The sequence below is a fragment of the Dendrobium catenatum genome, unplaced genomic scaffold (genome assembly GCF_001605985.2).
Source record: "Dendrobium catenatum unplaced genomic scaffold, ASM160598v2 fragScaff_scaffold_1086, whole genome shotgun sequence".
In the NCBI taxonomy this organism is placed as follows: domain Eukaryota; kingdom Viridiplantae; phylum Streptophyta; class Magnoliopsida; order Asparagales; family Orchidaceae; genus Dendrobium; species Dendrobium catenatum.
In genome coordinates this window covers 331,467-344,606 of record NW_021319548.1, presented here as the reverse complement: position 1 = coordinate 344,606, position 13,140 = coordinate 331,467, and the positions used below count along the sequence as shown (strand labels likewise).

At 39.0% G+C, this 13,140-nt stretch overlaps 2 protein-coding genes across 2 annotated transcripts; both read left to right on the top strand.

Annotated features, from left to right (window-relative positions):
- Positions 1-864: 864 nt before the first annotated feature.
- Positions 865-1,251, top strand: LOC110097988. The gene has a single exon (XM_020824677.2). It carries the CDS (start codon positions 865-867, stop codon positions 1,249-1,251), a length of 387 nt encoding a protein of 128 aa, XP_020680336.1.
- Positions 1,252-8,249: 6,998 nt separating this feature from the next.
- On the top strand, positions 8,250-10,086 carry LOC114580543. Its single transcript, XM_028698429.1, has 5 exons — positions 8,250-8,593; positions 8,690-8,792; positions 8,894-9,106; positions 9,248-9,586; positions 9,745-10,086. The coding sequence occupies exons 1-5, from the start codon at positions 8,250-8,252 to the stop codon at positions 10,084-10,086; spliced, it is 1,341 nt and encodes a 446-aa protein (XP_028554262.1).
- Positions 10,087-13,140: the final 3,054 nt, after the last annotated feature.

Sequence of the window (13,140 nt, the reverse complement as noted above, 5' to 3'; positions counted from 1 at the left end):
GAAGTTCTTCAAGAAGCTCACTACTCCAGTTACACCATTCACCCAGGAAGTAATAAGATGTATCAGGATTTGAAGGAGGTGTTTTGGTGGCCAGGAATGAAGCGAAGTGTAGCAGATACAGTGGCCAAATATATTTCATGTCAGATGGTTAAGGCTGAACATCAGAAGCCAGGAGGATATCTACAGCCCTTACCCATACCAGAGTGGAAATGGGAAGACATTGCTATGGATTTCGTGGTTGGTTTACCCAGATCCAGAAGAGGATGTGACACTTTATGGGTAATTATTGATAGGTTGACTAAGTCTGCACACTTTATACCTATCAAACAGTCTGATCCAGTTGAAAAATTTGCAAGCTTGTATGTTGATCAGATTGTCAGATTGCATGGAGTACCTAAGACTATAGTGTCAGAACGAGATGGAAGATTTACTTCCAGATTTTGGAAGAAAGTTCATGAAGCTTTGGGTACCAGACTTACCTTTAGCACAGCTTTCCACCCTTAGACAGATGGGCAGTCAGAAAGAACCATCCAGACCTTAGAAGATTTGCTCAGGTTATGTGTTCTGAATTTTGGTGGTAAATGGGAGGCATATGTACCTTTGATTGAATTTGCTTATAACAACAATTTTCAAGCAAGTATCGGTATGGCTCCATACGAGGTTTTGTATGGGTGAAGGTGTAGGACACCTTTAAATTAGGCTGAGACAGGAGAAAGGAAGATAATTGGTGCTGATCTGGTTGATGATGCTACAGAAAAGATCAGATTGATCAGAGATCGATTGAGGGTAGTGCAAGACAGACAGAAGAAATACTATGATGCCAAGCACTGACCAGTTGAGTTTGTGTTCCTTAAAGTCAGTCCAATGAAGGGAGTGAAAAGATTTGGCAAAGTGGAAGAGCTGAGTCCAAGATTTGTAGGACCATTTGAGATTTCAGAAAGGATTGGAAAAGTGGCTTATAGGTTGATTCTGCCAGCACACATGAGTGGAGTACATAATGTGTTTAATATTTCCTCCTTAAGGAAATATATTTTAGATAAGGTCCAGAGGATTAATACAGATGTGGTAGACATTAAACCTGACTTGACATTTGTTAACGAACCAGAGAAGATTCTTGACTTTGAGGTTAAGCAGTTGAGGAGCAGAGCGATTCCTTTTGTTAAGGTGCTTTGGAAGCACAGTTCAGAGAAGGATGCCACCTGGGAGAAAGATGCAGAAATGAGGGAGACCTACCCTTATTTGTTTAACTAAGGTATGCTTTTATCGTTTAGTATTGTTTCTTTTAAATTTCGAGGATGAAATTTTTATTAGGAGGGTAGAATTGTAAAACCCGAAAATACCTCTTTAGACATCGCACGCTTTTTAAAGTATCGCGACGAAATTAAGTGAGATTTTCAACATTAACAGAATTTAACGAAAATAATTTTAGAAAATTCTTTGTGGAATTCTGATTGTTTTAGTATATAAAACTTGTACCCAATTTTGCCTAATTTTGGAGTTATTATTTTTAGAAGCCTAAAAATACCAAAACTACCCTTAATCATTTGTTATGTCGAAATTTCTTAAGTGAGGGTAGTTTGGTCTTTTAGCAAACCCTTCCTCCTAAATACACTACCCGCACCCCTCCCTCTCCATTTCACGCATGAATTGAGCGGACCGAAAGGGAGAAGCGACGGACGGCATAGGCGACGGGTGGGCGACGGGATCCGCTCCGACGACAATTTTCCGACGAAGAAATTAGTTTGAATCGAAGAGTACGATGAGAGGAACACTCATGTACGATTATTTTAGAACGAAACTTCCTAAATCTCAAGTTATTTGAGATCGAAAAATCTAGGATTTTTCCAAATTTCGATTTTCTTTCGTAATTTCTTTACGAATACTTTAAGGGAGGATTAGAGGAATGTTTTAGCAATGAAAATGAAGAGATTTAAGGAAATTTTGGAGATTTAAAATTTAGGGTTTTTCTTAGATTTTAAATTTTGAGAAATCCCCTTTACAATTATTGTTCCTAATGTTATTGGAAACGTTTTTTTTAGGAAAATTTTGTTTTTATAATTTTCATAATTACTTTAATCCGAAAATTTTATTATAATTATAATTATATGTTAGGGATTAGTTTAGGAACAATATTTTAGTGAAATTAAAGATTTATGAATTTTCAAAAATTTAGTATTTATTTAATCCAAAAATTTAGGTTTATTTAATTGATTATCCTTTAAATGTCGTAAGGAACGGTTAAGGGAAAATGCCGAGTTTAGCAATTAGACTTAGAAATTTGACTTCTAATTATGTGACACGTTTACTTTATAAACTTTATTAGGTGGTGATCATTAAAATTCAAGGTGAAAGAATTTTGGTCGAAACGACGTGTCGTATTTGGTTTGAGGTAGGTGTTCATATCTCAGTTAAATTTATAAGTGCTTTAAAATTTTTATGCTTAATAAAATTTCATGTCTTTATATTTTTATTGCTAATTAATGTTTTAAATTCATTAATTCTGTAAGTTTATGTCTTTATATTTTTGCATTAACTGTTGGAATGCATATGAACCATATGAAAAGCATTTGAGTATGAAATTATATGAGGCTTATAAAAGGAAATTGAACGGAAATGAAAAAGATTTAAATGGAATAAAAGTTTCATGTTGTATGTTGATCCGGAAGTGCCAAAATGGTAACGATAAAGGGGCTTACAAAAGCCAAATGATAATGGGGCTTGTAACCTGATCAGTACGAAAAAGGATACTTCCGGGATGGGTGTATATATATGACATAAGCATTTTTGCATCTGCATTGCATATGAATAAGATGACATAAAAGAATTATGAAAGAAATGAAATGTTAATGAAATGATTAAAGAAATGTAAGATTAAAAGTTTTAAGAATTTTGACTAGTAAAATGTTATGAATTAGTTTTTAATTTTAAAATATTTTAAGTATGCATCTTATGAAATTAACTGAGTTATGAATTACCTGTTGAGCGTTGGATCATTCCTCGTTTAAAATCTTTTTCAGGAGAGAAGTGATGGCTGCTCGACGACCTTATATGTATCGTCGTAGGGGACCTCAAGATGAAAGGTTCCTTTTTGTGTTTTCAGTTTGAGTCTTTGTGTTTGTTTCATTGTAGTTCGTGAGTTTGAGGTTTATGTAATTGTGAAAGTTTATGTTATGATGATGGGTTTGAAAGTTTTTTTGATTATGAGACAGTTGATCAGTTTGTAACATTTGAGTTTGAAGTTTATTAGTGGCTCTTTCATGTATTTTTGGATGATATTTATGTTCTGACCTTAAGTTTTAAATGAAAATTTTGTTATGCATTATGCTCTTCCGTACGACCGACTGTTCCCACCCCGAAATAATCGGGCTAGCCAGGCCGGTCGTGACAGACTCCATGCAAATTTAGCTCTCCAAGTTCCAATTTTATCAAAAGCTGAAACAACTCCTTGTCCTCCCATTCTTTTATTTTTACAAAGAGTACCCCAATCAACATAATGAATTCCCTTGCTCCTATCTTGTTTCATCCATAAAAATTCTCTACTCAACTTGTCCAATTCTTTCAATACTCCTATAGGAATCATAGAATGAGTTGAAAGAAAGATAGGAATAGACAAGAATGAGGACTTAATAAGTTGTAGCTTACTAGATAAAGTTAGGAAACGATTTCCACATAAATTAAGCTTATCATAGGCTTTCTCCAGCAATCCTTGAAAGTCTGAAGCTGTTACTTCTCATGATCACCATCTTAACGCCAAGGTAATTCAGCTCGTTAACTGCTTTTATACCCAGAATTTTTTAGAGAGCCTTGGACTTACTTCTTCTCACTGATTTCCCAAGGAGTAATGAAGACTTTTGCACATTGATTCTTTGCCCTGTCCAGACTAACTTCTTCTCACTGATTTCCCAAGGATTAATGAAGACTTTTGCACATTGATTCTTTGCCCTGTCCAGCTGTAATAATTCTTCATAATCTTCTTAATTTTTTTTGCATTTTTGCTGCTTGCTACAGAGAATACAACAATGTCGTCAGCATATTGCAAGTGAGATACTTTTTCTACATTTGGAGTCACCTTAATTCCAATCTTTGCTCCTCTTTGATTGAATTCTTCAGTTAACAATTGAGAGCACATGATAAACAAAAAGGGAGATAATGGACAACCTTTCCTGAATCCGCATTTTGCCCAAATCCATTTAGTATTAAAGCCATTAATGAGTATGGAATATTTTGTGTCAACTTCACATTAAAGAAGTAGATTTGAGAATTTTTCCGAGAAACCAATTATCTCTAACACCTGTTTCAAGGTCTCCCATCCCATACTATCGTAGGCCTGTTCCATATCAACTTTGATAGCCATCATACCTTTTTTTTATTTAGAAAATCTAAATTTGTTGATGATCTCTTGAGTAAGCAGGATATTATTCGAAATGGATCTACCCTTTATAAAAGCAACTTGATTTTCTGATATAATTTTAGGAATAAAGCGAACTAATCTGTTCAGTAACATTCTTGCTACAATTTTGTAGATGGAATTACATAGACTAATGGGTCTATAATTAGAGGGAGTCGCTGGGTTCTTGAGCTTGGGAATGAGAACTACAGAGGTTTCCTTCCAATACTCACACATAAAACCAGATTTGAAAAAATGATTCACTTCCTTCCAAACATCATTTTTAATGGTATTCCAATAGAATTTTAAGGAGTAGGTAATACCATCTAGACCAGGTGATATATTACCTTCCAGATGTCGAATAGCAGAGTTCAGTTCTTCTTCAGAAAAATCTTCCAAGAGCATATTTTTGTCTCCCTCGTCCAGCACTCCGCTTGGCTTCAGCCAACCAGTTAATGTACATCTTCTAGCTTTCCATTTATCATTGAAATACTCAAATATAGTTTCTTCAATTCTTTTTTGCTCCTCAAACATTCTGCCATTGGAGTCTTTTATTTGCTTAATGAAATTACTATTCCGTCTAGCAGAGGCAACAAAATGAAAACATTCTGAATTTGAGTCACTATCTTTGATCCACTTGACCTTTGCTCTTTGTCTCCACCAAGAACTAAGCCGTCCCAAGGTAGAATTTAACTCCTTCACCTTGAATTTCAGCAAACAAACTTTCTCATCTGATAATCCTCCTGAATTTGCCTCTTCCTCTTGCAGCTCTATGATGTCTTTCTTTAATTTGTCTTTAAGGATGTTGAGGTTTGAATACTTGGCTTTACTCCAGTGATATAAAGCTTTTAGAACTTTTCTGAATTTAAGATTCAATGTTTGAACTTCATTCCCTATGACAGTTTTCATCCATGACTTTTTTTTGAAGAAATGCAAATTGCATTAAAAGAAGAAAACCTAATACAATCTAGAAAGCAAAAGTAAACCTTTTAAAACTATTATAATGGATATGCGATTTACTAAATTCCATTTTAGATCCATTGGGGTGATGGGGATACCAAATATTAAAACAACCTAAGAGGTTGGTTAGTATCCCAGATTTATCAAAAGATGGAAAATGAAACCTAGTGAAAATCCCATATTTCATCATAATGGTTTTAAAAAGGTGTAAGATGCCTATAAGCAAAACAAGTAAGAGAAAACTAGTTACAAGAAAAATGAAAATAACTTCTAAACCAGCTATCCAAACATCTTCCTGGCCCTCATCAATCTTAGGGTCCAACAAGTTCCAAACAGCCTCTTCACAAGCTAAGTCATAGAAACTGAAAATCGCCATCACATCCATCATACTGGCAAGAACAACACCAGTGATAATCCAATGTAAAGCCATAACATCGACAACCACCTCAAGAAGCTAATATCCGGCCTCACCAATGCCAAAGCCAACCAAACTGATAATCATAACCATTCTCATCACATAGACAAGAGAGAAACCAAAAAACTTTAAGTCCTTCAAATCTTTAATAAAAAAGACTTGATCTTAAAATATCAGCTGAAAAGCAATAGACCAAACAACCACCTCGTCATTACCGACATACACCAACAACCACCTCAACAAAGTCGATCCACGGCCAGAAGCTCCAATAGGCCAAGAGACAACCACAAACAAACCTTTTTTTTGTTTTTTTGTAACCTCAAACAAACCTTGATCCTCATGGATCAAAGAAATGACAATGGCAATACCAAAAACATCCTTCCAAATATAGTCCCCAAAACTATCCAGCATAAGGATACTCACTTCACTAACCTCGGCTTTATCAGAGCATCCACTCAAAAACATAAGAATTGTGAAAGCCAAAACTCAGTTTTCCTTCCAAGTTTGTCCAGACGAAGAGGAGATCGTTCGGGACGAACAGTTCAAAACCTGGTGACAGAGAACTTCGTCCTCGGACGAAGGCCATTTTCGTCAGTACGAACGGGATCCAGAGGACCTCCTCCATAGACGATCTGTAATTTTCGTCTGCACGATTGGAGTCCAGAGGAGATCGTCCCGGGACGATCAGGGCATCGTCTGGACGATCCTGTTTGATAAATATCTAAATAGTGTCATTTTTTGAAGAAAGAGAAGGGAAGGAGATAGAAAACGAAGGAAAGAGAAGAAAATCCATTTTTTGGGCGACTTCGGTTCGTTTTCATCTGTCGCCGTAGTTGGAAAAGTTGACCGACTCGAGGTAAGGCACATTATGCCTTTCTCAATTTTCAGAAATGTGGATTTTGACGGATTTTTTGTTTAATTTTCTGTTTTCATTAGCGAAAATCTGGTATAACTTGGCACCGGTAAAACTTTTACTGGGTAACTTCTAGTATGTTATAGAGATTATAATTTTGCACGTTTTGAGTATTTTCTGGAAGATTTTCACCGGGTATTTTGAATTCTGTGGAGTTTTCATCGAATATGAAATTATCTGGATGTTGAAAAATATTGCTTCAGTACAATGAAAGTCTTGAAATGATATTTTCTACGATCTCTAGTAATTTGATAATTTTTTGAAACTGTGAATTTTGATCTGTTGAATTTCCGTTGTCTGTCGTTATACTCTCCGACGGTATTCTGATACGAATCTGATTTCTATGAATCTAATGTGATTTGATGTTTGATGTGGACGATATTCTGATACGAATCTAATATCTCTGTATATGATGTGATTTGATGTTGATGTATTGTGATATCATAAGGGAGTTATAAGAGGCCGGAATCCGTTGAGATTCTGTCTGTGTCAGGGAAGGGAGGCATAAGGGGCCAAAATCCTTTGATATTCTGTCAGGGTTTGGGAATCTGAAAATAAATTCTGATATGATAATTCTGTATATCTGATATATTTTGGTGTTGTAAGCACAAGGGAGGCATAAGGGGCCAGAATCTTTTGAGATTCTTTCTGTGTTAGGGAAGGGAGGTATAAGGGGCTAGAATCCGTTGAGATTCTGTCTGGGTCAGGGATATGTGATATGTGATCTTATCTGCTTTGACAATGTGCTTTATGATTTGTACGATTCTGTGATATGTGATTTGAAATATGATCTGAACTCCGATTTGAAATCTGATTTGAATAATTCTGTTATATGAAATGAATTCAGTTCTTATGTATCAGTTATTTGATTTCTTTTTTATTATCTATTTTGTATGCATATCTGTATTTTGTCTGATTATATGAGTTTCTGTACGATTATTTGAATTATGTACGGCTACTTGAATAAATTATTCTGATGATTTTTTATGTAAGTTTCTAGAGATTTTGATCGTCTAGTGTAGTCTTGCTGAGCTGTTAGCTCGCTGTGGTTATCTTCATGATTTTCAGGTTCTGGGAAAGAGGAGGTGTTGGACTAGCCATTCAGTATCTGATCTGAGATTAGATATTTTTTTACTTTTGATTTTTGTACAGTTATGGCTTTTCTGTTCTGTCATGTTCTTTCTATTTATTGTCATGCACTGTAATGTATATGATTATTTTGAAGAATGAGAAGAAAGAAAATGTTAGATGAATTTATGTATATTTGAAAGTTTATAGTAGCTCTGTGTTCTCTGTATGATTATTTGAAAGAAAGTCAGAAACTAAATTACAGAGCTAGATCATGGATTCATCCGTCGCGACTCGACGCGATGGGATTCATTTAGATCGAGTTAGTTCGTGACAGATTAAAGGGGTATCAGAGCATAGTTTTGGAATATGGGATTGTAAGACAGAGCTATATGAATTAATCTGTAAGTTCTTCGGGGTAGTTCCGATCTGTCTGGATTTTTATTATTTTGTTTTGTGTGCATAGTTGTGAATTCTGTGTGGTTATGGATTTGCCAAACTCAGATATGGCTGATGGGCAAAGTGCTAGTCAGGCAGCTCCTATGAATAGTTTTGCCCCAGTAGTTGGTTCTGATACAGTTTCACAGTTTGCTACTTTGATTACTCAGATGATGAGCGAGACACAGAATAGAGTTTCTGCTGTTAGATTTAAAGATGTAGATAGACATCTACAAATGTTTCTGATATTGAAGCCTCCAAGGTTTGAGGGCATTGTTGAGCCCATAGCAGCTAAGGATTGGTTGAGGAGATTGGAAAAGACATTTGATGGCATGCAATGTCCTCCTGATAGAAAGGTACTGTTAGCAGTTTTTCTGTTGGATGGTGAAGCAGAGCGCTGGTGGATGGGCCAGTAGGAGGAGAAATTCCAAAGTAAACTGAACTGCTTGATTACTTGGGAAGAATTTTCTGAAGTATTCTGATCTTGGTTTGTACCCCCTTATGCAAGACAACAAATGCATGAGAATTTTTTGAGGATGGTTCAAGGGAGCAAGACAGTTATGCAGTACGAGGCAGAGTTTACTGCTTTAGCCAGATATGCTCCACAGTTGGTGAATACTTCTGCGGAGAAGTGCTATAGATTTCTGAGGGGACTACGAGATAGTCTGAGGCAACCCCTAGTACCATTTCTGATTTCTCTGAGCTTGTGAAGAGAGCTCGATTGATAGAAAATGATCTGATGGCTACTCAGCAGCGGTGGACTGCTACTAGGAAGAGATTCAGTGGTGTTACATCCAGTAGTGGTTTTTTTGGAAAGAAAAATATATTTGTATCTCGAGACTCCAAAAGGAGTGGACAGTCAGTATCTGCTACAGTTTCTGGTAGTGGCAATATGGCCAGTTCTGGATCAGTTAGTGGGGCCTCGGTGTGCCAAAATTGTGGACGACGACATTTTGGCTAGTGTTACAGGATAACTAGTCAGTGTTTTAGAAGTGGTCAGCCAGGACATCGGTTAGCAAAGTGTGCACAAGCCGGATTTGATCGACGATCTAAGTCCAGATCATAGAGCTTTGTTAGACCGGCGGGAAAGAATAGGGCAATTCCTCCCCGTACTGTTTCTGAAGGATCATCTAGTAGAGCTGGTGGTTCGGGTTCTTTGGCTAGAAGACCACCTAGTGGTAATCAGAGGGAGCCTAGTAGTTCTGTAGCTCCAGTTCAGCCACGTGTGTACAATTTGAATCAACAAGAGGCTCGTGATACTCCGGATGTGGTGACAGGTACGATTTATATTTCTGAACATCCCTGTCGTGTTTTGTTTGATTCTGGAGCTAGTCATTCATTTATTTCCGAGCGCTTTTTTGATGATTTGCAACTGGTTTCCGTTACATTACCTGTTTCGCTTTCTGTTATTTTGCCGCTAAAAATAATTTGATAGCCATAAAGTTTTGTTTATGTGAGATTGAAATTTTTGGGAAGGAGTGGAAGGCCTGTTTTATTTTGCTACCGATTTCTTCGTATGATGTGATTCTGGGTATGAATTCGCTAAGTCTGTATGAGGCTCAGATAGATTGTCTAAAGAAGCAAGTTACATTATTTATGGATGGTGAAAGGTGTGTATTCCAAGGGTTAAGAGGTACTTTATCCTGTTTGATTTCTATGTTGAAAGTAAGAACATTGTGGAAGAAGGGCTGTATGGTTTTTTTGGCCTCAGTACGGGATATGAATATAGATGCGGGTTCTATTTCTGATATCCCGATTGTACGAGATTTTTCGGATGTATTTCTAGAAGAGTTAGTTGGTTTACCTCTGGATAGAGATGTTGAGTTCTGTATTAATGTATTTTCGGGTATGGCTCAGATATCTAAAGCTCCGTACAAGATGGCTCCGAAAGAACTGGCGGAGTAAAAAGTTCAGCTCTAAGAGTTGGTTGATAGAGAATTTGTTCGTCCGAGTGTCTCTCCTTGGGGAGTACCTTTTCTATTAGTGAAAAAGAAGGATCGTACAATACGGATGTGTGTTGACTATAGAGATTTATTCAGTGTTTGTGTGTTGTTTTGAGTTAAATATTTGGAAGAATCAATTCAGTAACCAATTCCAAAGCCAGATCCTGGATAAAAGATTTTGGTCGCGGTCCGGCTCGGGCGGGATCCGTCCCCGTCGGGTCGGGTCGTGACAAACTTTAGTGGTATCAGAGCACTGGTTTTGGAAATTGGTTGGATTGTCAGACAGAGCTATAGGAAGTGATCAGTGAGTCTGTCTGGGGGTAGTTTTGGGTCGTTTGGCTTTTTATGGTGTTGTTTTTGTGTTGTTTTTGTGATAGTTTTCCGGATTTTCTGGATTTTTCTGTATGGATCAGCCAGACCCAGACATGACAGACGGGCAGAGTGCCAGTCAGGCAGCACCAGTGGGGAGTACAGCCCTAGTGGCCGGTGCAGATACATTATCTCAGTTTGCTACGCTTGTTGCTCAGATGATGAGCGAGACTCAGAGCAGAGCTTCTACTGTCAGATCTGAGGACATTGATAGACATCTGCAGTTATTTTTGAGGTTGAAACCTCCGAGATTTGAGGGCGCTGTTGAGCCCAGAGCAGCCGAGGAGTGGCTGAGGAGATTGGAAAAGACTTTTGATGGGATGCAGTGTCCTGCGATAGAAGGTTCCGTAGCTGTTTTTCATGTTGGATGGAGAGCTGAGCCTGGGTTGGGAAGGCCAGCAGGCAGCCAGATTTCGGGCAGGCTACTCTTGATTACTTTGGGAAGAGTTCACTGAAGCTATTCGCAGATTGGTTGTTCCCCCTTCTGCCGACAGCAGATGCAGGAAGACTCTTCTTGAGGCTGTTTCAGGGAAGCAATGACGTGTGGCAGTCGAGACTGAGTTTTACTGCATTACGCAAAGCGCTCCGCAGCTGTCACCACTCTGTGAGAGTGCTACAGATTCTGAGAGGTAATTACAGACACACTTGAGCAGCCCTGCTATACCATTAGGATTACTGATTTCTTCTGAGCTTGGTGAGCGAGCCTCGTCTGTTGAGAATGACCTGATGGCTACTCACAGCGGTGACTGCGAGTAGAAGAGATTTTTGGAGTGAGACTGTCTGGCAGTGGTTCCTCTGGGAAGAGGAGTATTTATAGTTGGATTCTGGTATCCGTTGACTCCAGGAGAGCGGAGGGCGTCTGTACTCGCTACGTACGACGAGTTCTGGATCTGTCAGGGGCACCTGTTCTAGGAATTTGGACGGCGAAACCATGGCCAGTCTTTACCAGGAGTGCTGCGTGCTTTGTTTCAGATGTGCGTCCAGCCGGGACATAGATTGCAGAAGGTCCACAGACTGATCTGAACCGGCGTTTCTGAGTTCGATCTAGGCTTGTCAGGACCTGTCAGTCAGCAGGAAGACCGAGACTGTTCCTCCTCGTCCTGAGGGATTTCTGGTGAGGTGTGGTACTAGTTCTAGACCACGGAGAACCACCTACGGGCTCCCTCTGAGCAGATAGTTCTTGCTTCAGCTCCTGCCCCAGTTCAGCCCACGAGTTTACAACCTGAGTCAGCAGGAGGGCTCGTGATGCTCCGGATTTGTGACAGGTGACGATATTACATTTCTGATCAGCCCTGTCGTGTTTGTTTGACTCTTGGAGCATTCATTCTTTTTTGTACCGAGCGATGTTTGAGACTTTACCATTCGGATTCGACTGTTTTACCGGTTTCTTTTGCTCTTGGATTTACCGTTGGAAATACCTTTGTTGCTCGGAAGTTTGTTGTGTGAGACTTGACATTGACTGCAAGAAGTGACACTCAAGTCATGGTTTTCCATTGCCCAGAATCACATGATTGGCTGAGTCTGTATGCAGGCTCAGCTGACTGTACTGAAGAAGCAAGTGAGTTGCTGTTGACAGGAGAGAGAGTATTATTTCAGGGATTACGAGGTACTCTCCAGTCTGATTTCTGCGTTGGAGGTGGAGCAGAATGTGGAGGAAAGGATGCCCAGTGTTTTTGGCTTCGGTGCGGGATCTGAACCGGAATTGGTTCTGATTTCTGAGCATCCCAGTGGTACGCGAGTTTGCTGATGTTTTCCTGAGGAGTTGGTGTTTACCTCCGGATTAGAGAGTGCGAAGTTCTCTATCGATGTTTTTCCGGGTATAGACTCCTATATCAAAGCTCGTACGGATGGCACGAAAGAATTTCTGAGTGGAAAGTTCCAGCTTTCAGGAGTTGGTTGACAGAGGTTTGTCCGTGCCTAGTGTTCACCCTGGGACAACCTTTCTGTTGTTGAAGAAGAAGGAGGGACACTCCGTAGTGTTTGGATTACAGAGACTTGAACAAGTTACGATCAAGAACAAGATCCTTTGCCTCGATTGACGATCTGCTTACCACGCTTTCCGATCTTCGGTATTTTCGAAGATTGATTTGAGATCCGGATATTATCATGGCTGAAGGGAAGGAAAGGATGTGGTGAAGACTGCTTTCATACTCGTACGGCACTACGAGCTTCTTGGTTATGCCTTTTGGGTAACCAATGCGCCCCGCTTATTTTCATGCACTGATAAATCCGAGTATTCAGGGATGTTTTGGATCAGTTCGTGATCAATCTTTATCGACGATAGTTTCTGTATCGTTCTGCTTCTGAGGATGATCATGCCAGACACTTGAGGATTGTGTCTGGACTCTGAGCGCAGCATCAGCTGTAAGCCAAGTTCTCCAAGGATGAATTCTGGGCTGAAGAGTATTTTCTTTTCTGAGGCATGTGGTAACGGAGAAGGTATTTCTTGGAATCCCCAGAAGATCAGAGCGGTTGCTGACTTGGCCAAGGGCCGACTACGGATATTTGAGGTACGTAGCTTTCTTGGCATGCCGGATATTATAGAAATTGTGAAAGGATTCTCACAGAATTTCACTCCTCTGACGAGAACTGATCAAAAAGAAGCAGTAAGCCTTGTATTGACACGGAGTGTGAAAGCTAGTTTTCA

Bases quoted from the DNA above. Each gene is read 5' to 3' on its own strand.
- LOC110097988 (XM_020824677.2), top strand. From the start codon at position 865: ATGAAGGGAGTGAAAAGATTTGGCAAAGTGGAAGAGCTGAGTCCAAGA.
- LOC114580543 (XM_028698429.1), top strand. From the start codon at position 8,250: ATGGCTGATGGGCAAAGTGCTAGTCAGGCAGCTCCTATGAATAGTTTT. The intron at 8,594-8,689 runs GTAGGAGGAGAA...CCCTTATGCAAG, and splicing joins GAGCGCTGGTGGATGGGCCA to ACAACAAATGCATGAGAATT. The intron at 8,793-8,893 runs GTGAATACTTCT...GAGCTTGTGAAG, and splicing joins CCAGATATGCTCCACAGTTG to AGAGCTCGATTGATAGAAAA.